The 27,350-nt window shown below is 47.0% G+C and overlaps 2 protein-coding genes across 13 annotated transcripts in view; both read right to left on the minus strand.

Moving 5' to 3' along the window:
* Nucleotides 1–782: 782 nt before the first annotated feature.
* LOC123931895 (zinc finger protein 211-like) overlaps nucleotides 783–27,350 on the minus strand; it is a 55,715-nt gene continuing 29,147 nt past the window's right edge. For 9 of the 12 annotated variants that reach the window (XM_045989575.1, XM_045989573.1, XM_045989576.1 and 6 more), the window contains 4 exons: nucleotides 8,599–8,679; nucleotides 5,080–5,320; nucleotides 3,904–4,030; nucleotides 783–3,442 (listed from right to left, as the gene is read on the minus strand). In XM_045989575.1, the coding sequence (XP_045845531.1) occupies nucleotides 2,169–3,442; nucleotides 3,904–4,030; nucleotides 5,080–5,112 (1,434 nt within the window). In that variant the 5' untranslated portion in view covers nucleotides 5,113–5,320; nucleotides 8,599–8,679 and the 3' untranslated portion in view covers nucleotides 783–2,168. Of the gene's footprint in view, nucleotides 3,443–3,903; nucleotides 4,031–5,079; nucleotides 5,419–8,598; nucleotides 8,680–27,130; nucleotides 27,181–27,350 lie in introns of all 12 variants that reach the window. The other 3 variants (XM_045989582.1, XM_045989580.1, XM_045989583.1) reach the window with 3 other exon arrangements.
* The window catches only part of LOC123930649, a 35,052-nt gene continuing 19,325 nt past the window's right edge, over nucleotides 11,624–27,350 (minus strand). Inside the window, 1 exon segment of the mRNA XM_045986838.1 lies at nucleotides 11,624–11,797. Within this exon segment, the coding sequence (XP_045842794.1) occupies nucleotides 11,624–11,797 (174 nt within the window).

Below are 27,350 nucleotides of genomic sequence, written 5' to 3' on the forward strand. Positions count from 1 at the left end.
AGGCAGGAGCCCTGGCGGTGGGGTGTCTGCCCTTCCTGGCTGGGTGGTGAGTCGGCCCAGGGCAGTGTGTGGGGGAGGGACTTGCAGGATGAACCTGCTTCCCCGGGAGCCCCGTTACCTCAGCACAGCGTCATGCCCGGGGTTTCGCTGAGGGGAGCACTGTGTGTGCCCCGGCTGGAGCGACTCGTGGCGGTGGCCCCCCGGGGTCTGTTCCTGGGTTGCCCCGTCGGTCGGTACGTGAGAAAGAGGTGGGGCGGGTTGTGCGGGCCTCCAGAGGCCCCGGGTGGCCCCATCCTCTTTCGCCAGCCAGGACCCCAGTGTGTCCGGCCTCTCGTGGCTGCCTTTGCGGGTCCCTCTCTCCCTCCTGTCCCCCGGACCGTGCATGCCTGGGAGGTGATCAGTGCGGCTTAGCCTCCAGTGGCAGAGGGACGGGGCTGTGAGTTCCAGGCAGGCGGTTAGTTGTGGCCTTGCACTGATGCATGAATTTGGGGGGAGAGGAACCTTGGCTGAAGGCTCGCCCCGGGGTCGGGAGTGAAGCCCAGGTGTTGGCTGCAATGCAGCCCCCAAGCACGTGGTGTTTTAGGGCCAGATATCTGAGTCTTGGAAGGGAAAAACGAGGGGTTTGAGGGACAGGTGGAGAGCGGTGGAGGACGGGAAGTGGAAACCCTTCTGAGACCACAAAGGCCACCTGCTCCAGGGCTTCCAGCAGGCAGAAAACCCGGGCGTGCCTGCTCTGGTGTGTGCCCCACTCCCCAAGGGGCGTCCTCACCCAGGGGTGCAGGGTGGATGCAGTCCTGGCTGGTTGGGACGCAAAGGAGTGTGGCCCAGGGGTGGCTTCCTCATGTGAGGGCCCATCTTGGAACCTAGAGCAAGGCCTGCCTATTCAACAGAGCGAGTTGAGGGGGCTTGCTAGGAAGGGGCGGTGGGGAACCCCTCAAGCCCTGGAACCACGTGAGGATGCAAGAGAGATAAGGTGAGGGGGCAGACCTGTGCCGGGTAAGACAGAAAAAGGTGCTTCCTCTTGGTGACTTATTTTTTGGACCCTTAAAAACGCTGCATCCAACCCAACTTTAGTTGCCCGGTTGTGCCAATTTTTTAGTTTTTGTGTATTGCTTTTTACAAGTTTCCCATGATAGGAAAGAGTATTTTGTCCATAATAGAGTGAATATTATTGAGAAGTCCTGAAAGTCTTTCCTTTATAGCACACAATTTGTAAATAATGGCTAACCCCCCCAAACTAAATGGGAGGAAATGTTTATATACATTTTATTCGTGGTGGTGAAGGTGAAGTTTTAGGGGGAGCAAAATGGATGAAATCATGTAGATGAACAAGATCCTGCAGTATTCCGGAGTAATTCCTTGGTAAAAAATAACGCGTTGGGGGTAGGGAGGGACTTGAAAAGGTCACAAGGAAAGAAGACATATAGATTGATTTATTACTGTCTGTATACAATTTTAAATATGTGAGGTCTACCAGTATCCTTACTAACTTTTATAAAGCTTTATTAAAAAAAGGACTAGAGAGCGGGTCCCCTCCTCCTGCCTGGTGCAACAATGAGAATTTCCAAATAGCTTGTCTGTGGGTCAGCAACTGGACAGAAAAGCATCATCCCAGCAGCAGAATTTCTATCCTATTACCAGTTTGCCTCCATAAGCCCTATCCTGCAGATAGAGTTTATACAGATCCTCAACTACACGAAGAAGCTGATGTGTGCAGGTTTCACTGCATCACCAGGTCCCCCCGGGGCGTCTTACAAGCATGGACACCAGAAAAGCTGAACCCTCCCCATGAAGGCACATGATTCCTTTGCATAACGTTCCCACACGCCCTGCAGAATAAACCGCTGTTCTCAGGGCACTCTAGGAGTCCCCGCAGGTAACCAGGAGATTTTCAAACCCTCTTAGCTGTCAAAACTACCTACTGAGGAAGAAGGGGGACTGTGTAATGCCCCCCACCTCCCAAGGGCCCAGAGAACTTGCCCTGTTTTATTCGCTGAGGAAGGTGGCAGGGCTCCTAGAGGCCCACAAACCTGGTCTCAGGGAACCTTCCCCCACTGTGAGTCTCGTTCTATGAAATCCCAGAGTCACGGGAGGAGGTCAGGCCTTGAGCCGGCTTTCCCCGTGTGCTGCACCAACATCGCGGGTCCCCCGCGGCTGCAGGCAGAAGGTTATCTGGTGTGGAGTTTTCGGTGCTGAATGATGTGGGAGCTTTGGCTGAAGGATTTCCCACATTCTCCACACTCGTAAGGCTTCTCGCCCGTGTGGACTCTCCGGTGCTGGATGAGGTTGGACTTCTGGCTGAAGGACTTCTCGCATTCCCCGCACTTGTAAGGTCTGGCTCCCGTGTGAATTCTCTGGTGCTGGTTGAGCGTGGACCTGTGGCTGAAGGACTTGCCACACTCGCCGCACTCGTAAGGCCGCTCTCCGGTGTGAATGCGCAGGTGCTGAACGAGCTTGCACTTGTAGCTGAAGGACTTGGCACATTCATTGCACTTGTAGGGCCTTGCTCCGCTGTGGATCTTCTGGTGCTGGATGAGGTTGGAGCTTTGGCTGAAGGAATTCCCACACTCCCCGCACTTGTAAGGCTTTTCTCGCGTGTGCACTCTCTGGTGTTTGATGAGGGTCGAGCTGTAGCTGAAGGCTTTCCCGCATTCGCCACAGGCATAAGGCCTCACGCGAGTGTGAATCTGCAGGTGCTGGACGAGTCTGAACTTGAAGCTGAAGGCTTTTCCGCATTCGCTGCATTTGTAAGGCCTGGCGCCCGTGTGAATCCGGTGGTGCTGAATGAGGTTGTAGCTTTGGCTAAAGGATTTCCCACATTCGTTACACTCGTAAGACCTCGTTTCTGGGTAAGCTCTCGGGCAGTGACTGAGGATGGAGCTTTGGTTAAAAGGCTTCTCACAGTTCTCCCAGTCGTAACTTTCTCCAGGGGGCAGCTGCTGATGCTGAAACAGTTTACAGTCATAGCTAAAGGACTTCCCGTGGTCGCTGAACTTGGGCGGACTTTTTCTACCCTGAAAGGAGTCCCCATGTTCAAAGCTGCTGTGAGGCTTGGCTCCTTTGAGAGTGGCCTGGTGCCGGAGAAGGCTCACGATGGCCAGGAAGTCTTTCCCAACTCCCCCACAGGGGAAAGGCTTCCCTGACACATGCAGTTTGTACCTTGTCACAAGCTCCATGTCCCATCTGAATGGCTTCTCCTCATTGTGCTTCTCGGGCTGAAGATTTGTGCCCAACCATAGTTTCCCACATGCCTCGCAGATGTAGTTCTGCCCACGATGTGCTCCTTGGTCCTCACCCAGGTACAAAATGTCTCTCCCAAGCAAGGCACACTTCTCACAGGGCTGAGCTCTCCACACGGATGGAGCTGGACTCGGAGTCCTCCCCACGGACATCCGCTGCACCGAAAGGGCCTCCTCCTCCTCCTCCATTCCGTACCAACAACCTGAAAGCAAAGAAACGCGGGGGAGCAGGTCAGGCTGATAAAACGGGCCGGAGCCCTGGGACTCGAGTCCCAGTTGGAAGGAGCACGGCCCCTAATTCATTCTGCCCCGCAGCGGGCTGCGAGGGACCACATGCCACTGGGGGGAGGAGCGGGGCAGGAGTGGGCACGGGCCTGAGCACCCTGGACAACCCCCTAACCCCCAGCTGAAGCGGCTGGGACAGGGCTGGGAGAGGACCAGCAAGTCCGTGTGTGGCCCAACCAATACCAGATGCAGATCCGCACAGGAACATCTCGTAAGAGGAGCCCCTGGTCTTCCACGAAACTGCTGGCCCCAACGAGGAGGAGGGAGAAGACCTGAGCGCGCGGCGGGTCTGGACAGGAGCTGGCCCGGCCCTGGTGAGGTCTCTGCCCACATTCCAAATGTGAGAAAAAGTCAAGCCCGGGCAGGCGGGGAGTCTTACCTAGTGAGATCACGAGTGCAAAGTTCTCCAGCATCACATCATGGTACAGGCATCTCTGTGTCTCATCAAGGAGCCCCCACTCCTCCCAGGAGAAGTACACAACCACGTCTTCGAAGGTCACACTACCCTGCCATGAGGGGAGAGAGGAAACCACGAACAGGCAAGCTTTGTGCCACCTCTCACAGTCTCAGCCCTGTGCGACAGCAGGCAAGGTCTGCAAGGCCGCACCAGCCCCCAACCAGGCACTGTCCCCAGTGTAGCCACCAGGTCCAACCGCTGCTCCTAAGTCCCTAATACCCATCAGCTCCTACCCCCCTTTTACAGCTGCTGGAATTGTGAGTGCTCACAAGAGGGACCCCACTTCCTAGGGCAGCCTTTAGTCTTCTGGGTTCGAGAACACTAATCATACTGGACTAGAGCCTCCATGAAAAACCTCCCTTTGGGGCACCTGGGTGGCTCAGTGGGTTTAAAGCCTCTGCCTCCGGGCTCAGGTAATGATCTCAGGGTCCTGGGCTTGAGTCCCACATCGGGCTCTCTGCTCGCCAGGGAGCCTGCTTCCCCATCTCTCTCTCTCTGCCTATGTGATCTGTCAAATAAATAAGGGCTCGTGACCTCTGCCCTTAAATTAAGCTCCTCTTCCAGGCTCCAGGTACGGTTGCCACAAACCAGCATCCCTCTCCTGTCCCTCACCTGCCTGTGGGAGGCCCAAGGCAGGACTAGACTCAGTACTGAAGGTCCGCAGGCACCCAAGGCGCAACCCCTCACCTCTGCCCACCGAGTGCCTCGCCAGGGCTCCACCTGTTCTCCACCTCACTCTTCCCAACAGAGAATCTGTTTCAACTTTAAAAAGGAATTTAAAGCCGATTCTCCTGCTTCTCGGGCTGTGATTTACATCTCTGTACCCCCACCCCAACCCTCCCACTTTCTGTAGCTACGGGCCTAGTCAGTCAGGGACGCCTGCGCCACCCCCACACCCGTGTCCTTCCAGGTCTGTTGCTTCACCTATAGAGGCGGGGCCCTTGGAGCTCCCGCTGGGACCTGCCCCGTGACTATGCCTCGCCTTCCGCTCGCGGGGCAGACAGGAAGGGGCCGGGGCTGCAGGGATGCAAGCAGGTGCTGGGGCTGCAGGGAGGCAAGCAGGTGCCGAGCTCGGGCCCAAGGGGGCCAAGCGGTTACCTGAGCCGGGTCCGTGGGCGCTGCTGCCGCCATGGGACTCCGTGGGAAGAGCAGGACTGGGAGCAGCCCGGGGCCGCAGGGACGCCTCCTCTCGTGCTGCCCCAGTCACCTTGGCCTGACCCTGCGCTCTGGACCTGCGGAACAGCGACCAGCCTGTCTCCTGGACCTTCATTGGCTCCACGCTGGCGTTGCTGGGCACAGGGTCCTCTGAGCAATGCCGTTCTCAGCACTCCACAGGCCTCTGCGAGGGACGGCACGTGTCAAAACCTCCTGGAACACAGTCGCAGCTGCTCTGCAACGGGCACTGTGCCCGGATTCCTGGGGAGTCGTGACGATCCCCTGCATGTTCAACACCGATGTGGTTTTAGACTCCCCAACAGCGTGCTCCGAGGCTACAGGGACTACTCCCGTTGTCCCCAAAGCTCACAGATGCACATGGACCTAGTGTTCCGAAGTCACTCAGAATCAGAATTGTATCTGACTGGGGGGCTGGGAAGAAGGCAACCTCATCTCCTACACCTGTTTTCTCCAGGCTCACTGCCCATGGCGTGCTTTTGTCCAACACTGGAAAGCCATGGATTCTGGTCTTTGGTCCAGTTTTAAAGTCACTTACAGAAGGAGTCTGAGGGAGACCCCTTGAGGAAAACGAAAGGGATCTAAAGCTTCTGAAACCCAATTCTTACTTCAGGGCTCTCTCCAGACTTTGCGAATGCGTGGGTTGTTATAAAAGGTAATGCTCCAAACCAAAATCATGTCCCGTTACAGATTCGTAACTGTGCTCTCTGACTTCCCAGGCTCCATGCAGGACCCGCTCACCGCCGTGGGGTAGCTCTGAGCTACTGAGTGCCATGGAGTTGAAGCAGCAAATAAAGCTGTATTTTATCTGTCTAGGGGGTTTAAAGAGATGAAAACATACTCCTGAACTGAGGTGCCAAAGAGCATCCCTAATCTGTGTGTATATGAATAACAGGGCGTCAAGGATGTGAAGAGCTTCTCAGTGGAAATGCCACACAGAGACAAGTCCTCCCATAAGTGTGTGAAGAACATTCCCAAAACAACTACATTCTGGGAAGGAAAAAACACTAAGTGCACCAAGATTTTTTGGGCTCTAAAGCTTGTAAGTCTCTTGTGGAAAAATTTACAGGTTTGACAGTTCCAGGTCATGAACCCCTATCCAAAGAGCCATCTGGAATTCATAAATGCTGGTATCTGTTCTGACTGCTCCACCTTCAGGCTTCCTGACACCCCAAAATACAGAAATTATGCCTACTAATAACAGGAGTACAACTAATATGCGTTCGAGTGAGAGGAGGTGTCATGGACATTTTCACGAGGAAGGTATGTTGAAAGCCGAGCTAGGCCTCTTGAGCCCAACAGCTGGCTGAATGGAGCCCAGTTGTGAATGCAAAAAGCCAGTCTTTGAAGGAAATTAAAAGTGCCACTCCAGGGGACACACAAACGGTACGAAAGCAAAATAGCCTGACTACTGACATAAAAGTTCTAGTGGTCTGCAAAGAAGATCAAAGCGGCCCCAACACTCCCTTAAGCCAAAACCTAATCCAGAGCAAGGCCTAACTGTCTCCACTTCCAGAAAGGCTGAGAGGGGTGAGGAGTCTGCAGAAGACCAGCTGAAAGTCAGCAGAGGCTGCGTCCTGAGGCTGAGGAAAAGCAGCTATCTCCACACCACCACAGCACAACGGACAAAGTGCTAACGCAGAAGCTGCGGCGAGTGACCCAGAAGATGGAGCTCAGGGCAGACCACAGATTTCCAAGGCAGACAAAACAGGCTGCGATGGGAAGACGCCCTGCATCGAGCGCTTTCAGAGATCGAGATGTCGAGCCTGGTTTCAAAGGAGGCCAACTCTCTTGGCGGGAGCCAGCGCTCCTGTATCACTCTGGACGTCCTAGCTCCCTTACCAATTAGGCTGAATCTCTGGAACAACAAAGCCGGGCAGAGACACCATGTTTACAACCTGGTTTACTGATACCGACTGCTTACTTGTCCACAATACACCTGGCCACACAAGAGCTCCATAGCCCATGGATTGAGGAGTAATTTTGATTTTCAAGTCTTATTGCTTATGAAAAATACAATTTGTAAGTCCACGGAAGGTAAAGTGAAAACCTTCTGGAATTTCATTCTAGTAGCCATTCATGGGCAGCAGAGTCCTGTATGAACAGGAGTTTGGAAGAGGTTGATTCCAACCTTCATGGATGACTCTGTGGGGACTTAGAAGAAGTACCAGTAGCTGCGGAGAATCAGAAGTAGAGAAGGTGTGACTGAAAGGCTGCACAGTACAAGCTCATGAAAGAACCTGAATGGAAGACCAAAGAAAGGCATTGCTTGGGGTTGCCTGAGGTGGAACTACTCCTGGTAAAGATGCCCGAAGACTGCCAAAGTGGCCATTGCTAAAGGTCTGTGGTGAATGTTTTGTAAGAGGAGGAGTCAACTGTAGTGTAAACTTCATTGTCTGAAGAAAATGCCACAGCCACCCTGAGCCACAAACAAAATGATTAGGACTTGCTGAAAGCTCAGTGAGTGTTTTCTTAATTAAGGTCTGTATATTGGTTAGGTGTTTTGTTTTGTTTTGTTTTTAATAAGGCCTAATGCTTTTTGTACACTTAAAAGACTACAGTGTAAACATAACTGCTATTATATATGTCCTGGGAAACCAAACACTTCGTTCGACTTGCTTTATCGCAGGTGTAGAACCAAACCCACACCTCTTGCGTTGCTGGTGATGGGACTACAACATGCCCCTCGGGTGCGAGCAGCAACACGGGCAGAAAGGAGCCTTCCTGGAGCATCCATTATCGGGCAAACGCAGCAACTTCTTAGGAAAGGAGTCCTGACAACCCTCCCTCCCTCAGAACCCGGACAGTGGGAACTGAGATCCCACTACGCAAACCACATTCTCTCTCTTCTGCTCAGACTGTAAAGGGAAAGAGGTCCCTGCACAATAAATGTAATCTTTCCTCCATCATTCACAGCAACAGATGAAAAATGCCGTTACACTGGAGACATTCACAGTCATCACAGTCCACCCACGCTGTCCCCTCACATGCAACATTTTCACCCAGTGTTTTCATTCAAATAAGCACTGGATTTCTACTGTCAAACTCCCCAAACCTCAAAAAGCCATACATGACATTTTCATGAAATTCCCTTTGAATAACTGCTTACAGAATGGCTCCTTTTGTATCCTACAATTGCTACTGAACACAGAATGCAAAATTCCCAGCAGATTCACTGGCATAGCTTATGAGACTATAAGGAATTTTTCAAGTGTTACTAAATAAAACAATTGTGTGTTCTAGAGAGAACTTAGAGCCCAAAGACTCTACTGGGAAAAAGATGTTTTGTCTGTCACTGCTAATGAAGTACAAAGAGGAAATGTGGAGACGTTGAGAAATGCAGATGTTCATGAGCCGAGAGCTTGGATTCATCATCAGGGTATCGGGGTTATCTAAAAGGACAAAATATTAATTGAATGAGTGAAAAGAGTCAAACACACTCACCACGATCAGGATGGTGCCTATGGCTCTGGCTTCACAGGAAGAGAGTCACTGCTGAGAAGGTATTGACCCCTCTGCAGGCATCTGTCAAGGACAAGGACAGTATGGAGTCAAGCCCAGACCATGAGGCTCAAAAGCACACGACACATCAACATCACAGATGCTGTCAGTTTTCTACACCTCCTAAGCTTCTCGGTTTGTCTGCAACAGCCCAGGGAAAATGCATACATTTCCCCCAATGTTTAGGTTTCTGCTTCTCAACAAAACTGGCACTCTCATAGGAATGTCTGAAGAAAAGGGAGAGGAATTTCCAAGGATCCCAACTCTAGTCTAGGTGGGAAAGACAACATTCGGATCTAAGTTAGCTGAAACTACCTTATCAACTTAGCATATAAAGGCTGATTTCAGTGACAAAGTCATACCAGAAAACTTCTTCATTCAGATAACAAACTATTTCAATTTAATAATAATGATAACAGCAAGTCTTTCATAATTACAGAGCTATTTCGTGTAGAATTATCATCACAGACTCAAACTAGTATCTTTCAATTGGGAATTGAATAAATCATCATGGAGCAGTAGGCTGCTGTGGACAGGCTCAATAAACTTTCCCTGCTGCTGAAACTTCAGGTCATAATCTTTTTTTTTTTTTTTTTTTTTTAGATTTTATTTTTATTTATTTGACAGATAGAGATCACAAGTAGGGAGAGAGGCAGGCAGAGAGAGAGAGAGAGGAGGAAGCAGGCTCCCTGCCAAGCAGAGAGCCCGATGCGGGGCTCGATCCCAGGACCCTGGGATCATGACCTGAGCCGAAGGCAGAGGCTTTAACCCACTGAGCCACCCAGGCGCCCCCAGGTCATAATCTTATATTAAAATATCAGACTGCCGGGGCGCCTGGGTGGCTCAGTGGTTAAAGCCTCTGCCTTCAGCTCAGGTCATGATCTCAGGGTCCTGGGATCGAGCCCCGCATCGGGCTCTCTGCTTGGCAGGGAGCCTGCTTCCCCCCCACTCTCTCTGCCTGCTTCTCTGCCTACTTGTGATCTTTGTCTGTCAAATAAATAAATAAAATCTTAAAAAAAAAAAAATCCTCACATCTAACTCACGCACCTTTAAGCTATGCTCAACAACTATCTAAAGAGTTTCACTTGTCCCTTTCTCCCTTTGTCTTTCTCAATTATTTCTCTAAAAAAAATAAATAAATAAAATAAAATATCAGACTGCCATCTGTAATTAGCTCTTCTTCCCCAACACTGGAAGGAACAAAAATTGTATGGAAGGGGACCTGGGTGTCTCAGTGGGTTGGGCCTCTGCCTTCAGCTCCGGTCATGGTCTCAGGGTCCTGGGATGGAGCCCTGCATCGGGCTCTCTGCTCAGCAGGGAGCCTGCTTCCCCCTCTCTCTCTGCCTGCTGCTCTGCCTACTTGTGATCTCTCTCTCTAATAAATAAATAAAATCTTAAAAAAAATAAAATAAGATAAAATTATATGGAAAAATCAACCTGTGTGGTTATATACTAGATTTTTTTTAAGCTTAGAAGAATGGTATCCAATTAAGAGGGGAGGGGGGGAAAGTGGAGTAAATAGGATGAAATTCCTTTCATATACTTATGATTAAGTATTTTGAAATAAAATTCCTAAGAATAAAAAAAGAGGCTTATATTCACAAATCAACGTTCACAGCATTTACTCATTATATAGCACAACACTAGGAACAAACTTCAACAGATGAATAACTGAATAAATTCTTTAACACCCCAAGTATTTTTAAAAGGATAACAGTGCTGAGAGTGCTGTCTGTCAAATAAAATTAAAAAAATATATATATAAGGGGCACCTGGGTGGCTCAGTGGGTTAAGCCACTGCCTTCGGCTCAGGTCATGATCTCAGGGTCCTGGCATCGAGTCCCACATCGGGCTCTCTGCTCAGCGGCAAACCTGCTTCCCCCTCTCTCTCTCTCTCTCTGCCTGCCTCTCTATCTACTTGTGGTCTCTCTCTGTCAAATAAATAAATAAAATCTTTAAAAAATAAAATAAAATAAAAAATAAAAAATATATATATAAAAAGAGAGGTGGCTCTCTGCCTGCCTCTCTGCCTACCTGTGATCTGTCAAATAAATAATCTTTTAAAAAAGAGAGAGAAAGAGAGATACTGCAAAAGCAAGCCCAGTGCAAGAGAATTTAGTATCCTGAGATTTCATAAAGAACTAGTGCCCACAGAAATTAAGACATGGGCGGCATAGTCCTTAGCTGGCATTAGTAACTGACCCTAAATTAGAGGGGAGGAATCAGTTCTATTTTGATAAAAGTAGGTCCATAAAAGACTTGAACCAACGGGGACCTCTGGGTGGTTCAGCTGGTTAAGCATCTGACTTTGGCTCAGGTCCTGATCCCACAGTCCCGGGACTGGGTCCTGCATCAGGCTTCTTGCTCAGCGGGGGGCCTGCTGCTCCCGAGGCTTGTATGCTCTCTCTGACTAACGTTAAACCAACTGGTTTTATGTAAGAAAGCAAAAACTGTTTTCAAATGGTGATTTCTTTGTTCTTTGTGTTATGGGAGCAGAATATCAAGAGAAAAGAGGGGAGTAATACTGGAAACGTAATGAAATAACATTTAGATTTCCTGGATCTGCCAAAAGTTTACTGGATCTACTGAGTCAAGAGCTGAAACCTGAAGATGCAATTAAGAGACGGGGAGAGGCGGCCAGAGCAGAGAATTCTGCGCCCAGGGCTTGGGGAAGTTCTAAGTGAGGGATCGGCCGTGCCTGGGCTCCTTATCTGAGAGTACTGAGATACTTAGAATTATTAAGAGCGTTTAGCGGAGTAGGTCCTAGGTTTCCTGAATATTCCCCAACTACATGAAGTCAAGGTTGCAGGTGATGGCAGCAGTAAGATAACAAGGAAATCGCTACTTGGAGTCTTTCTAGTAAAGGGAATGGCGAAATTTTAGAACAGGAATAACGCATCCCTGGATTTTACATCTCCAAAGAGCAGGGAACGTGTGCGACCCGAGCTGGGGGCTGTGGAAGTCTCCGTTAAGCCAGCATCCCGCTCTGTGCAGCGAGTGCTGGCGTGTGGATGGGCGCCACGTGTGCCAAGACGCACTGCAGTGGGTGCGTGGCCACTCCCGAGGGCCGGGACTTGGGGGCAGCCCTGGAAGGAGCTCGCGGGCTAGAAACAGAAGCAGGAATTACGCCTCCTGCTGCAAGCTGCAAACAGATGACAACGCGCCATGGAGAGGACACTGCGCCCCTCTGAAACTGAAGTCTGCTTTACACACAAAGTAAAAGGAAAGATTTCCAAAAGCCTTTAGCCTTGTGGATGTCAGATCACAGATTATGTATTTGAGAAAAGTACCTGTTTCACAAACGTATTCTCCTCAAAACCAAATAGGACTACTCTGACATTGCCTAAGCAAACTTCAGACCTCTCTGCCGAGTTTCTTTGTTCTCAAACAGCCACATGAAATGCTTGCTGCCAAGCCCTTTCAGGACAGCCCTATTTAAAAAAACAGCCACTCTTTTTGGTATTTATGTTTTAATTTCCCAGAACACCAAATGCTGCAAAATGCACTCTAACGTTCAGCTCGACATATTTTGACAGCATAATCACAAATTCACCAACTAAAATAAATGTACAGAACAGCCCCATCTCTCTGCGAGTCCTCCTCCCCCTCTGCAGAAAGTCGAGCTCCCTATCCCCGAGTTCTGAAACCCTATGTGCTGTCTGTCCCTCAGGTTTTAGGCACATCTTTTCCAGGGCGTCTGATAAGGGGAATCAAACAGGATACAGCCTTCTACTCGAAACAATGAACTGGTTTTTTTTTTTTAAAGATTTATTTATTTATTTAATTGACAGAGAGATCACAAGTAGGCAGAGAGGCAGGCAGAGAGAGAGGAGGAAGCAGGCTCCCTGCGGAGCAGAGAGTCCGATGCGGGGCTCAATCCCAGGACCCTGAGATCATGACCTGAGCCGAGGGCAGCGGCCCAATCCACTGAGCCACCCAGGCGCCCCTTGTTTTTGTTTTTTAAAGAGATTTTATGTATTTACTCCAGAGAGCATGCACTTGAGGGCAGGAGGAGCAGAGAAGGACAAGCAGACTCCACAGCGAGCACAGAGCCCAACGTAGGGCTCGATTCCATGACCCTGACAGCATGAGGAAATCAGAATCAAGAGTCAGATGTTTAAACGACTGAGCCACCCAGGCGCCCCATACAACACTGCATTTGTGGGATGTCTGGGTGGCTCAGTTGGTCAGGCGCCTGCCTTCGGCTCAGGTGGTGATCCTAGGCTCCTGGGATCAAGTCCCACATTGGGCTCCTTGCTCGGCAGGGAGCCTGCTTCTCCCTCTGCCTGCTGCTCCCCTTGCTTGTGCATGCTGTCTCTCTCTCTCCAGTAAATAAAATCTTAAAACAACAACAACGCATTTGTGATTCACCCTTGTTTGGATGGGGATCAGTAGTTCATTCTCTGTAATGCCAAGCAGGCTTCCATGGCGCAGATGTACCATGGTTTATCGACTCCCCAGCTGCAGGACATCTGAATCATTTCCAGTTCCGGATATCATGAATATAGCCACAGTAAACACTATAGTTTTTTGTTTCAACTTAGGATTCTGAGTTGTAATGTGTAAACATGTATCTAACTTAAAAAAAAAAAAAAAACTGCAAAAAATTGTTCTTCAAGGCAGATGTACCTTTTTGCATTGCCAGCAGCAAGTACCTGAGAATACCGCTTTCTCCACCTCCATTTCCAGACAATTTCAGATCACAGAAAGGTGTCCCTGCAAACTGCTGCGGTTCCCCAAGTATGTTCTCATGAGCACGCAGCAAGTGTGTTCGCTACGAGCATTAGTACAGATGCCTGCGTGATACTTTCGTGTGTATGTACGTGTTTGCATGTTTGTGGGTAGGCAGGGAAAGGGAAGGGACAGGGAGGGGTACTGGTAGGTACTCCTAAAGCTGATTAAATGGTGTATCAGAAAAGATTTGGTTGTTCTGACTCAAAGCAGTACATTTGCAGAACTACATCAAGGCCCCAGAATGTTTTCCAAGTCATTCCTAAGGTTTTCCCCATAGCCTGAAGCAAACTGGACACTTAGCCCGCACACCAGCATCACGTGTGCTTTCAGGTCTCATCCTGTTCCATCCTACCAGCTGTCAGCTGAGTGTCAAATCCCTGTTTCTTTTTATCCATATTATGGAGAATAACCAGGGTTCTAAAAATACCAAAACATGCTCACAGTGCCTTCTAGTATACCTGGAGTTCCTGACAGCTCAGGATACCCAGCTTCATGTGAGTTTCAGGCGAAGAACAAATAATTTTATAAGGCATATTGCATGGGACATATAGTAAAAACAAAAAAAAAAACAAAAAAAAAACTGATCACCTAAAATTCACATTTAACTGAGTGTCCTGTATTTTTATTTTCTAAATCTGGCAACTGTAAGTATTCTGCTAATGCACTATTTCAACTGGGTGTAATTTTAACACATGAAACTGGCCTTTTAAATTTCTTTTTTTTTTTTAAAGATTTTATTTATTTATCTGACAGAGAGAGATCACAAGTAGGCAGAGAGGCAGGCAGAGAGAGAGGAGGAAGCGGGCTCCCTGCGGGGCAGAGAGCCCGATGCGGGGCTCGATCCCAGGACCCTGAGATCATGACCTGAGCGGAAGGCAGCGGCTTAATCCACTGAGCCACCCAGGCGCCTTTTAAATTTCTTATTATTGCTTAAACAATACAAATTTACTATATTACAGTTCTGGAAGTCCAAAGTCCAGAAAGCCTCCCAGGTGTCAGCAGGGCTGACTTCCTTTCCCGAGGCTCTAGGAAAGAGTTCATCTCTTCCCTCATTCTTCAGAGCGGCTCTGCAGCTCTGGGCTCATGGCCCTTTCCATCTCAAAGTCAGCAATGGCGAGCTGAGTTGTTCTCACCCCGCGTCACTTGGACACTTTCCATTTTTTGCCTATCAGTTCCCCAACCGAGAACCCATTTGATCGCACTGGGCAGGCTCAGGTAATCCAGCATCATCTCCCACTTCTAGGCCAGTTGATTAGTCCCTTAACTCTACCCACTACTACCACTACTACTCCTTTGCTGTGTAATCTGACCCTTGAGACAAGATGTGTAAGGGCGACATTATCCTACTTATCCCGTTGGCTTAGAAAGTGTTCTAACTCCCCAAACCCAGCACAAACTTTCCCTCTCATTAGAAACAACATTAGGGTCATAAGGATTTAGGAATATTTGGTGCTGGATCCTCCTTAGTCCCCCACAGTATTAGGGTGACTCCAACAACTCCATCTTTTTAGGGGGTTTTTGCTGTATCCTTCACCGCATTGCTGATACCATGGAACACAGGAAGAGAAAAAAGAAACCCCTTCTTCTTCAGGATTCTATGCTAGTAGCTACAATTTCTCCCCCTTATTGCTTTCAGCCTAACCATTCTCTTCAGATACTTTGTCTTGCTAGAAGTAAATGTATTTTTTATTTATCTGTATTTTTATGGTTCTATGAAGCTATTATAACTGAACACATTTAAAGTGTACACTGTAGGGGCACCTGGATGGCTCAGTGGGCTAAAGCCTCTGCCTTTGGCTCAGGTCATGATCCTAGGGTCCTGGGATCGAGCCCCACATGGGGCTCTCTGCTCAGCAGGGAGCCAGCACCGCGCCCCCCCCCCCCCCGCCTGCTTCTCTGCCTGCTTGTGATCTCTGTCTAATAAATAAATAAATAATCTTTTAAAAAATAAAGTGTACACTGTAGTGAGTTTTAACACATATGTATACCACTGAAACCATCACCACAATCAAGACAGGAAACATATTCATCACCATCCAAAATGTTCTCATAACCCTTTCTACTGCATCCCTCACTCACTCAGCCACTATTCTCAGGAAACCACTGATCTCTTCTGTGATAATGGATTAGCTTACATTTTCGAGTCTTAAATAAACGGAACGATCCTGTGTGTTCACTTCGTCTAAATTCTTCCACTCAGCATAAGTGTTTAGACTCATCTATGCTGGACATATCCATATTCTGTTCCTATTAAATCATGGATTTGTGCCCACAAATTCGTATGTTGAACCCCTAACCCCAATGTAATGGAAATAGAAGGTAGGGTATGGGGAGGTACTTCTGTTAGATTAGGCCATCTGGCTGGGACTCTCAAGATGACGTTAGTGCCTTTGTAAGAAATACCAAAGATGCCCGGGGCGCCTGGGTGGCTCAGTAGGTTAAGCCTCTGCCTTCGGCTCAGGTCATGATCTCAGGGTCCTGGGATTGAGACCTCTGGCTCTCTGCTCAGTGGGGAGCCTGTTTCCTCCTCTCTCTCTTCCTGTCAAATAAATAAATAAAATCTTTACCAAAAAAAAAAACAAAAAAAAAAACCCAAAGACAAAGCAGGGGAAGATGGCAGAGTAGGAAGAGGATGGCTCACCACCCACAGATGCACCCAGCCAACAACTACATATAACACAACTCGCTCTGACAATGACCTTAAGACTAGAACACTTAGGGGCGCCTGGGTGGCTCAGTGGGTTAAGCCGCTGCCTTCGGCTCAGATCATGATCTCAGGGTCCTGGGATCGAGTCCCGCATCGGGCTCTCTGCTCGGCGGCGAGCCTGCTTCCCTCTCTCTCTCTGCCTGCCTCTCTGTCTGCTTGTGATCTCTCTCTGTCAAATAAATAAATAAAATCTTAAAAAAAAAAAAAAAAAAGACTAGAACACTTATTCCACAGCTGAATACAAAAAGCCAAATAGAGGACACCTGCGTGGCTCACTCGTTAGGCATGTGGCTACAGCTCCGGTCGTGATCCCAGGGTCCTGAGATGGAGCCCCACATCAGGCTCCCTGCTCTGCAGGAAGCCTGCTTCTCCCTCTGCTTGCGTTCCCTCTCCCATGTGTCTTTGTCAAATAAATAAAATCTTAAAAAAAAAAAAAAAAGCTAAATCAAGTAGGGTAGGAGGGGTTAGAGACGTTGTGCAGAACCAAACGCCCAGCATGGCAAGCCCCAAGTGGGAAGGGTATCACAGGCACACAGGTCCTCTCTAAGGACTAAGAGGCTCCATACCCACACAGGGCACCTCCTGGCCCTGGGGACCTGCACACGAAGATAAGCCCCATTAAGTCTGACTTTGAAAATGAGCAGAGCTTAACTCTGAGAGATCTGAAAATCAGCAGGGCTAAACTATGGTGATGGCAGAGCCAGAAGGCTATGGGAAACTGAGATTCTGTTCTTAAAGGGCCACCATACTGGAACACTCCGTCTGAAAGCTAGCACAAAAGGCAGCGGTTTGAAAAGCACCTAGGTCACACGTGAAGATTTACGGACTAATTCTGGAACACGTGCCAGAGGCGCAAGGATCTGTAGAACCCTTCTCAAGGATTAGACATGCTGGCAGAGGCCATTCTTCTGGCCTTCCTTCAGCCTGGCTGGCTGGATGCCTGTGGGAGGTGGATCTGACCCTCTCGCTCTCCACTGTTAGCAGACATATACCACTGAATATACCACTGCTCCCCGCCCCCCAAGCGTCCCCTTGCAAACCTGCCCCACCTAAGCTACCTGTCCCCCAGCAGGTACCCATCCCCAAAGCAGCTCCTGTGCTGCCGCAGAGCACGGGCACCCCCGGCTGGGCCAAGCACCTCTGCAAAGTGACTCCTGCCCCAGGGAGGAGGGAACCCTCCCTCCCGCAGCACACCAGCAGCAGCTACAGTGAGGTTATCTCAGCCAGCCACAGCAGGTGCCAGCCCCGTCCACCAGGCGGCTTACAGGAGCCATGGCGGGTCACTGCAGACAGACGGGCTGACCGCCAGCCCACCCACCCGCATGCTCAGGGCAGTCCCCGACCAGTTACAAAAGAGCTTAAAAAGCACACTCAGGGGACATATCCCACAGTGACTGGTTCTGGGGACTAGGGGACTGCACCACTGGGACCCACGGAATGCCTTCTACATTAAAGGTCAGTACTTTCAAGACCGGGACCTGTAACTCACCTAATACATGCAAACAAAGAGTCAGACAAAACACAGACAGAGAAATATGTTCCAAATGAAACAAGACAAAACCTCAGAAAAGAGAACTCAATGAAACAATCTACCTGAGAAAGAGTTCAAAGTAATGGTTCTAAAGAGCTCACTGGTCTTGACAGAAAAGTGGATGAATTCAGTGAGACCTTCAATAAAGAGATTCAAAATATCAATAAAGAGATACAAAATATAGGGGCACCTGGGTGGCTCAGTCAGTTATTCATCTGCCTTTGGCTCACGTCATGATCCCAGGGTTCTGGGATCCAGCCCCACACTGGGCTCCCTGCTCAGCGGGGGGCCTGCTTTGCCCTCTCCCATTCCCCCTGCTACTCTTCCCTCTCTTTGTTTCCCTGTCAAATAAATAAATAAATAAAATCTTAAAACAAAAAGACAAAAACAAAACCAAGGCCCATCTATAGGCTGCCTACATCTATAAGCTGCCTACAAGCGACTCACTTCAGACCTAAAGACACATACAGACAAAAAATGAAAGAATGGAAACACACATTCCATGGACATGGGAGTGAAAAACAAGCTGGGGTAGGAATACTTATAATAAACAAAGTAGAGTTTAAGACATGGATTGTAGGGTGCCTGGGTGGCTCAGTGGGTTAAAGCCTCTGCCTTCGGCTCGGGTCATGATCTCGGGGTCCTGGGATCGAGGCCCGCGTCGGGTTCTCTGCTCAGCAGGAAGCCTGCTCCCCCCCCCCCCATCTGCCTCTCTGCCTACTTGTGATTTCTGTCTGCCAAAAAATAAAATAAAATCTTTAAAAAAAAAAAAAAAGACATGGATTGTAATAAAGAGAAAGAAATGCACTGCATAATTATAAAGTTGATCCAACAAGAGGATATGACAATTTTAACTATCTATGCAACCAACATAAGAGCACCTAAAAATATGAAGCAAACATTAGCAGACACCAAGGGAAACTAACAGAATACAATAATAGAAGGGGACTTCAGCAGTCTACTCACATCGCCAGACACATCACCTGCACAGAAAATCAGTAAGGAACAGTGGCTTTAATCAATAAACCACACAGACTTAACAGACATATATAGAACATTCCATCCCCAAACAAAAGAATACACATTCTTTTCAAATGCACATGGAACATTCTCCAAGTCCAATCACATATTAGGTCACAAAACAAGTCTCAATAAATTTAAAGACTGAAATCATATCAAGTATCTTTTCCAACCATAACAGTATGAAACTAGAGTCAATTACAAGAAAAAAAAATGGAAAAAACACAAACACATGGAGGCTTAACAACACACTACTAAAGAGGAAGTCAAGGAAATCAAAAAGGAAATTGAAAAACAGCTGGAGACAAATGAAAACAAATACAAGACTTCAAAATCTTTGGGAGGAAACAAAAACAGTTCTCAGAAGGAGTTTATAGCAATACAGACCTACCTCAAGAAGCAAGATAAATCTCAATCTAACCTTATACCTAAGGTAACTAGAAAAAGAACAAAAACCAAAGTTAATAGAATGAAAAAAATAATGAAGATCAGAATGAAAATAAATGAAATAGGGGTGCCTGGGTGGCTCAGTCAGTTAAGCGGCTGCCTTCAGCTCAGGTCATGATCCCAAGGTCCTGGGATCAAGCCCCACATCGGGCTCCCTGCTTAGCAGAGAGCCTGCATCTCCCTCTCCCTGCTGCTCTGCCTACTTGTGCACTCTTTATCTGCCCAATAAATAAATAAAATCTTAAAAGAAAAGAGGTGCACCTGGGTGGCTCAGTGGTTGAGCCTCTGCCTTCAGCTCAGGTCATGATCTCGGGGTCCTGGGATTGAGCCCCGCATCGGGTTCTCTGCTCAGCAGGGAGCCTGCTTCCCCCACCTCCCGCCTGCCTCTCTGCCTACTGTGACCTCTGTCAAATAAATAAATAAAATCTTAAAAAAAAAAAAAAGAATTAATTATATAGAAACAAACTGGACAACCTCGAAGAAATGGATAATTTCCTAGAAAAATATAACCTTCCAAGACCGGATCACAACGAAATAGGAAATTTGTACAGCCTGTCTACTAGTCACAAAACTAAATCAGTAACCAAGAAACTCCCAACAGGGGGCGCCTGGGTTGCTCAGTCAGTTAAGCGTCCAACTCTTATTTTGGCTCAGGTCACAATCTCAAGGTCATGAGAATGAGCTCTACATCGGGCTCTGTGCTGGGCATGGAGCCTGCTAAGAGTCTCTCTGCCCCTCCCTCCGCCACCCCCACCCCTACAAACAACCCGCAACTCCCAACAAACTAAAGTCCAGGACCCAAATGATGTGGGAAACAGGCAGAAGAAAAATTATTAAATTTCCTTACCCACTGACAAGCCCTTGAAACAGGCAAAGTGACGTTCCTCAACTGCCTCCACCTTAACACTTTGCTATGGGCAAAGGGCGATCATAGCCTGACAACCCCCCCCACCACCCCGAACCAGGATTTTGCAAAGTCTACTTTAACAACTTCTTTGGAAGCTTTCTTTATCTCTAAACCTTCCAAGATGCGCATTGACAATCAAGCCCAAGCATATGGCCCACTGATATACATCTAAAGAGTCTCACAACAAAGGTTTTATTACTGGTAATGAATCACCTTTTTCCGAACAACAGCTAGCCCCTCAAGGTCCTGCAAACCTTGCTCCCAAAATTCCTCAGAGATTTAAAACGCCATCCCTGACCCCCTCCCAACTTGCAAGCATATAATGGACCACTCCTCACAGCCCCGGGCAGCAGCTCTTTCTGCCCACGAGTCCTGTCCTTGTGCTTTAATAAACCACCCTTCTGCACCAAAGATGTCTCAAGAATTCTTTCTTGGTCATAGGCTCCGGACCTCACTCACCCCACCGAACCTCACCTATGTTCTAAGACTTCATCACAGTGGCTTCACAAGTGAATCCTACCAAACATTTTTTAAAATATTTTATTTATTTTACAAGTAGGCAGAGAGGCAGGCAGAGAGAGAGAGGAGGAAGCAGGCTCAGAGAACCCAATGCAGGACTCAATCCCAGGACCCTGAGATCATGACCTGAACCGAAGGCAGACGCTTTAAACTGAGCCACCCAGGCGCCCCTACCAAACATTTAAAGAAGCATTAGCACCGATCCTTCTCAAAATACTACAAAAATATAGAAAAGGAATGCTTCCAACTTCATTTCTTAAAGTTAGCCACGACCCTGATACCAAAACCAGATGAACACACTACAAAACCAGAAGATTACAGACCGATCAATATCCCTAATGAACACAGATGCACAAGTCTTCAACAGATTACCAAACTAAATTCAACATACATTAAGAAAATCATTCAGGGGCGCCTGGGTGGCTCAGTGGGTTAAGCCGCTGCCTTCGGCTCAGGTCATGATCTCAGGGTCCTGGGATCGAGTCCCGCATCGGGCTCTCTGCTCGCCAGTGAGCCTGCTTCCCTCCCTCTCTCTCTGCCTGCCTCTCTGTCTACTTGTGATCTCTCTCTGTCAAATAAATAAATAAATAAAAAAAAAATTAAAAAAAAAAAAAAAATCATTCAATCCCACAATGAAGTGGGATTTATTTCAGGAATGTAAGGATGATTCAATATCTGAAAATCAATCAATGTAACACAACATGTTAACAAAATGAAGGATAAAAATCATATCATCTCAATAGGTGCAGAAACAGCATCTGACAAAATTTAACATTCGTTCATAATAAAAACTCAATTAAGTGGGTTCAGGGAAGAAATATCTCAACATAATAAAGGCCATGTTTAAAAAAAATGACAGCTAACATCATATTCGATGGTGAAAAGTTTCAGCTTTTATTTATTTTATTTATTTTTATTTTTTATTTTTTTTAAAGATTTTATTCATTTATTTGACAGACAGAGATCACAAGTAGGCAGAGAGGCGGCCAGAGAGAGAGAGGAGGAAGCAGGCTCCCCGCCGAGCAGAGAACCCGATGCAGGACTCGATCCCAGGACCCTGGGATCAAGAGCTGAGCTGAAGGCAGAGGCTTTATTTAACCCACTGGGCCACCCAGGCACCCCTAAAAGCTTCAGTTTTTAAATAAAAGCTTTTTTAAATAAATAAAATCTTTAAAAATAAATAAATAGTGTTGGGAAAACTGGGTAGCTACCGACAAAAGAATGAAACTGGGCCACTTTCTTACACCATCCATAAAAATAAGCTCAAAATGGATTAAAGACCTAGACGTAAGTCCTGAAACCATATAACTAAAAGAATACATATGCAGGAATTTCTTTGACATCAGCCTTAGCAACACTTTTCTAGATATATCTCCTCAGAAAAGGGAAATAACAAAAATGAGTTGGGACTACATCAAAGTAAAAAAATTACGCATAGCAAAGCAAACCATCAACAAAACGAAGAGGCAACCTACTGAATTAGAAAAGATATTTGCTAATAATATATCTGTTGGGGCCGGGCAGGAAGGAAAACTCTTCAAGATGGCGGATACCCCAAAATGGCCGAGGTTCCCGTCATCACCTCCTCTCGGGCTGCCAATGGATCAATGACCTGCTGACAGCTCGAGGCAAGCCCCTACACCTCTTCTTTTGGACTTCCCCAACCGAACCCAATACCCCTCAAACCCCAGAAAAGGAAGTAACTCTGACTGGTCGGATTACAATCCTTCCTTTGCATAGAGGAAGTAACTCTGACTGGCCGGATTAACAACCCTTCCTTTACATAGAGGAAGTAACCCTGACTGGTCATTTTACAATCCTCCCTTTGCATATGAGCCGACCAATAGGAAACAGTTCTGCTTTTCAACTTTATGTAAACCCCTGTCACCTTGTCTTGCCCCCGACTTCCCCGACTCACTGCCCTCTTTTGAGTTGTGGAACCTCGCCAGAGGGTGCCCACAATAAAGATCTGTGTTCTCGGACCCTCCTTTGTCTTGGCGGTCTCACTTCCATTTAGTTACCGAGAAACCTGACAATATCCAATAAGGGGTTAATATCCAAAATATATAAAAAACTCACACACCTCAACACCAACCCCCTCCAACAAGCCAATTAAAAATTGGTATAAGACCTAAATGCACATTTTTCCAAAGAAACATACAGATGGCTAACAGATATGGAAAGATGCTCAGCATCCCTAATCATCAGGGAAATGCAAATCAAATCCACAATGATTTATCACCTCACACCACTCAAAATTGCTAGTATCAAAAAGACACCTCTTGTGCTTTGTGTGTGTTTGGGAGTTTGGGGGGGGGGGTGTAAAGTGGTGCAATCACGCTGGAAAACAGTATGGAGGATCCCTAGAAAAACAAAAATTGAAATATATACGATCCTGTGAATTGTGTAAGACTGATGATTCACAGATCTGTACCCCTGAACCAAATAATACATCACATGTTAGTAAAAAATAAATACTTTAGTACTTAAAAAAAAAAGAAAATATATACAAAAAGAAAAGAAATATATACCATCCAGTAATTCCAATTCTGCCAATTCCAATTCAGGGTATCTGCCTGAAGAAAATGAAAACACTAATTCAAAAAATGCATCCCTGTTTACCACAGCATTATTTGCAATAGATAAAATATGGACCCAGGCTAAGCGTCCACTGGTAGATGAATGAATAAAGATGTGAGGTGTCTGTGTATATATGCACCCAAGAGTATATTACTCAGCCATTTTAAAAAAAATGAAATCGTGAGGTGCTTGGCTGGTTCACTGGTAGAGCATGTGACTCAATCTCCAGGTCATGGGTTCAAGTCTCACTTTAGGCATGGAGATTATTTAAAAAAAAAAAACAAAACAAAACATCTTGCCATTCACAACAACATGGATGGACCTAAAAGGTATTATGCTAAGTGGCATAATAAATTAGAGAAAGACAAATATATGATTTCATTTATGTGTGCAATCTAAAAAACAAAAACAATCAAGCAACAGCAGTAACAAAAGCAGCTTATAAATAAAAAAGGAGGCTTCCTACTGAGCAGGGAGCCTAATGTGGGGCTCAATCCCAGGACCCTGGGATCATGACCTGAGCTGAAGGCAGATGCTTAACGACTGAGCCACCCAGGCGCCCCTTAATTTTAATGATTTTAAAAGTGCACAGTGGAGGGCGCCTGGGTGGCTCAGTGGGTTAAGCCGCTGCCTTCGGCTCAGGTTATGATCTCAGGGTCCTGGGATCGAGTCCCGCATCGGGTTCTCTGCTCAGCAGGGAGCCTGCTTCCCTCTCTCTCTCTCTCTGCCTGCCTCTCTACTTGTGGTCTCTCTCCCTGTCAAAAAAAAAAAAAGTGCACAGTGGTTAAGTCATTATGGGTTTAATTTTTCATTTTAATAATGACCCTTTCCAATATCTTTTTATGTAACATTTTGCCATAACTTCCTTTTGGAAATATCTGTTCACGTTTTGCTTGTTCTTTTTAAAAAATTATAACTATTGATATTCTTTATTTTAGATACTTGTCCTGCTGAATATCTTTTGCAAATAAAGTCCCAATCTTCTGCTTCTGGGCCTGCCATAATGCATATACTGGTCAGTTGGCTGCTATCCCATAAGTCCCTTAAGAGTGACTCCTCTGGGGGCGCCTGGATGGCTCAGCAGGTTAAAGACTCTGCCTTCAGCTCAGGTCATGATCCCAGGGTCCTGGGATCGAGCCCCTCATCGGGCTCTCTGCTTAGCTGAGAGCCTGCTTCCTTCTCTCTCTCTGCCTGCCTCTCTGCCTACTTGTAATCTCTGTCAAATAGATGAATCTTAAAAAAAAACAAAGAGTGACTCCTCTGCCTTGACAATTTCAAATGACCTGTCTTCAAGTTTACGGATTCTTTATCCTACCTGATCAAGTCTGCTACTGAACCACTCTAGTAAATTTTCCAGTTTAACTGTTGTATTGTTCAGCTCTAGAATATCTGGTTTGTTCTCTTTTACAGTTTCTCTCTGTTGATTTTCTTACATTGTCCATGAACTGTTTTCTGATATTGTTGTCTGTGTTCTCTTAAGTCACTGAGCATCTTTAGGACAGTCGTTTTAAATTTCTGTCAAGTAATTCAGAGGCTACATTTTTATAGGGCTAGTTTCCAGGTTCTTTCGATTGAGCCATATTTCCTTATTTCTTCGTATGCTCTGCATTCTTTTGTCAAGATCTGGGCATCTGAAAAAACAGCCAACACTTCCAGTCATTAAGAACTGCGCCTGTGGGGCACCTGGGTGGCTCAGTGGGTTAAAGCCTCTGCCTTTGGCTCAGGTCATGATCCCAGGGTTCTGGGATCGAGCCCCGCCGTTGGGCTCTCTGGTCAGCAGGGAGCCTGCTTCCACCTCTCTCTCTCTGCCTGCCTCTCTGCCTGCTTGTGATCTCTGTCAAATAAATAAATAAAATCTTAAAAAAAAAAAAAAAATGGGGCTCCTAGGTGGCTCAGTGGGTTAGGGCCTCTGCCTTCAGCTCAGGTCATGATCCCAGCATCCTGGGATCGAGCCCCGCATCGGGCTCTCTGCTCAGTGGAGAGCCTGCTTCCCTTCATCTGTCTCTCTGCCTACTTGTGATCTCTGTCAAATAAATAAATAAAATCTTTAAAAAAAAAAAAAAAAAAAGAACTGCGCCTGTGCAGGGGAAGACCTTCACTAATCTCCCTAGCTCAGAAGTCCTGGGGTCACTCAAATCTCTTCTACAAATGCATATTCCCTGTGCTGTGTCTGTTAACTACAGCATGTATGATCGCCTTTAAATATCTTAGTTTCCTGGAGAGGCTCTTCCCTGCCTCTTTTTAGAAGCCACAACCACTTCCTGCCCCACAGGACAGGACAAGCATCTCCTGGCCTCATGTTACCTACTGCATAGTATCCAAGAAAGGTTTTTGTAAACCCAGTCAAGACCCAATTGATACTCTGATGAGCCTCACCGTCAGAGGCAGCTCTGAAGCCTGCTATGTAGTTCTCCCTGCTTAAGTCTGTTTCCCACAACAACCACCACAGCCCAGAATGACCTGCAGATTTCAGATACCCATGGCCTCTTTCCATTTCTGTGCTGCACTTGCTGTGCCTACTGCAGTCAGAACTTTCCTCTTTTGACTTAGTCCTTCATTCAAAGTGCAGCTCCACCAGTCACCCACCTGAGTTGCAAAAAGTTCTCACAGATTTGCCCCTAACCTAATCCTCCAGCCTAAATGAAATATCCCAGTCCCCACCAAAGTTGCCACAAAATTCATCAAGTCCTTTGAGTGAAATAAACACTAGCTCCAAGGACTGAGTATTAATGTGCCAACTGCTATGCCTCTCTATCCATCTCATGTCCACTCTTCTACTAGCCCTTCATCGGCTCTGAGTCTACCCTGTCCTTGACATTTTCACCTTCGTGCCACTTCACTAACTTAAGTATGTGAAAACTCAAAGCCGGGGCGCCTGGGTGGCTCAGTGGGTTAAGCCGCTGCCTTTGGCTCAGGTCATGATCTCAGGGTCCTGGCATCGAGTCCCGCATCGGGCTCTCTGCTCAGCGGGGAGCCTGCTTCCCTCTCTCTCTCTCTCTGCCTGCCTCTCTGCCTACTTGTGATCTCTCTCTCTCTCTCTCGCTGTCAAATAAATAAATAAAATCTTTAAACAAAAAAAAAAAAAAGAAAAGAAAACTCAAAGCCATCAACCAGATATCCAAGCAAGAGGCCCAGTTCTCAGCCACCACCTTTCCTTTCCTAGTCTGAAAATGGTTTTACCATCATTACCTAGAGACTGCACCTCCAAAATATAACTCACCTACCTGGACATATATGGTTGCCACCCTATGTTGGATGTTTCCATCCTGAACCCCTCCCCAGAATTCCAGATGTGGGTGTCCGGCTGCCTACTTGATACTCTCACTCAATGGTCTCTGAAACACCTCAGATCTTCTTAAAATAGCCAACAGAAAGTTACTGATATCCCCAGTTAAAATTACTCTATGATGAATTTCCCCTTATCTGCTGGAATTTTCATCCTTCCTGTTGTTTAAATCAAAAATCTTTAGGTCATCTCTGAATCCTGTGCTTCACTTTCTCACTGTTCCAGAAAAAAAATGTTTATCCCCCACAAAATTTGTATTTTGACACTCTACACCCCCCCCCCCCCCACCAAACTGATGGTATTAGGAGCTGGGACCTTTGGGAGGAAATTAGGAAGGAGGCCCTCACTAGACACAAAACTTGACTATGCAAGCATCCTGATCTTGGACTTCTTGCCTCCAGAACTGTGAGAAATAAATTTCTGAAATTTATAAATCGCCAAGCTTGTGGTATTTTGTTATACAGCAATACAAAGAGACCAATCATGTGACTTCCCTTGCACATCAGGAAATCCAGTTGACTCTTAATAAAAACTGATCCAGAGTCCAGCCACTTCTAAGCCACCACTCTGTCCCATGAACCCTCAAATGGACCACTACAGTGGACTCCACCCTAGTTTTCCTTCCTCTTCCCTCATCCTCACAATCTGTTCGCTACCATGCAGGCGGAAGAAGCCTGTTAAGACCTGGCTAAGAACATCTCCCTTCTCAGACCCAAAGTACCCATCACCTCCAGTACAGGTTACCAATTCTCAGGCAGCCACTCCGGTCCTGAATCCCATCTTACTGCTCCCACCTGAAGGAAAGGGAAGCTTTGGTTTCCTTAATGCTCCCAGATTACCTCCACAAATGTTTTTACAGCCCTGTATTGAGATAACCTTTCCACACCTGTTTACATCAGGTGTCCCAAATGGAAATACCTCCATATAATTCTCCATATGGCCCCAGGGCAGAGGCTTGGGGTTT

Source organism: Meles meles, chromosome 19 (assembly GCF_922984935.1).
Source record: "Meles meles chromosome 19, mMelMel3.1 paternal haplotype, whole genome shotgun sequence".
In the NCBI taxonomy this organism is placed as follows: Eukaryota; Metazoa; Chordata; class Mammalia; order Carnivora; family Mustelidae; genus Meles; species Meles meles.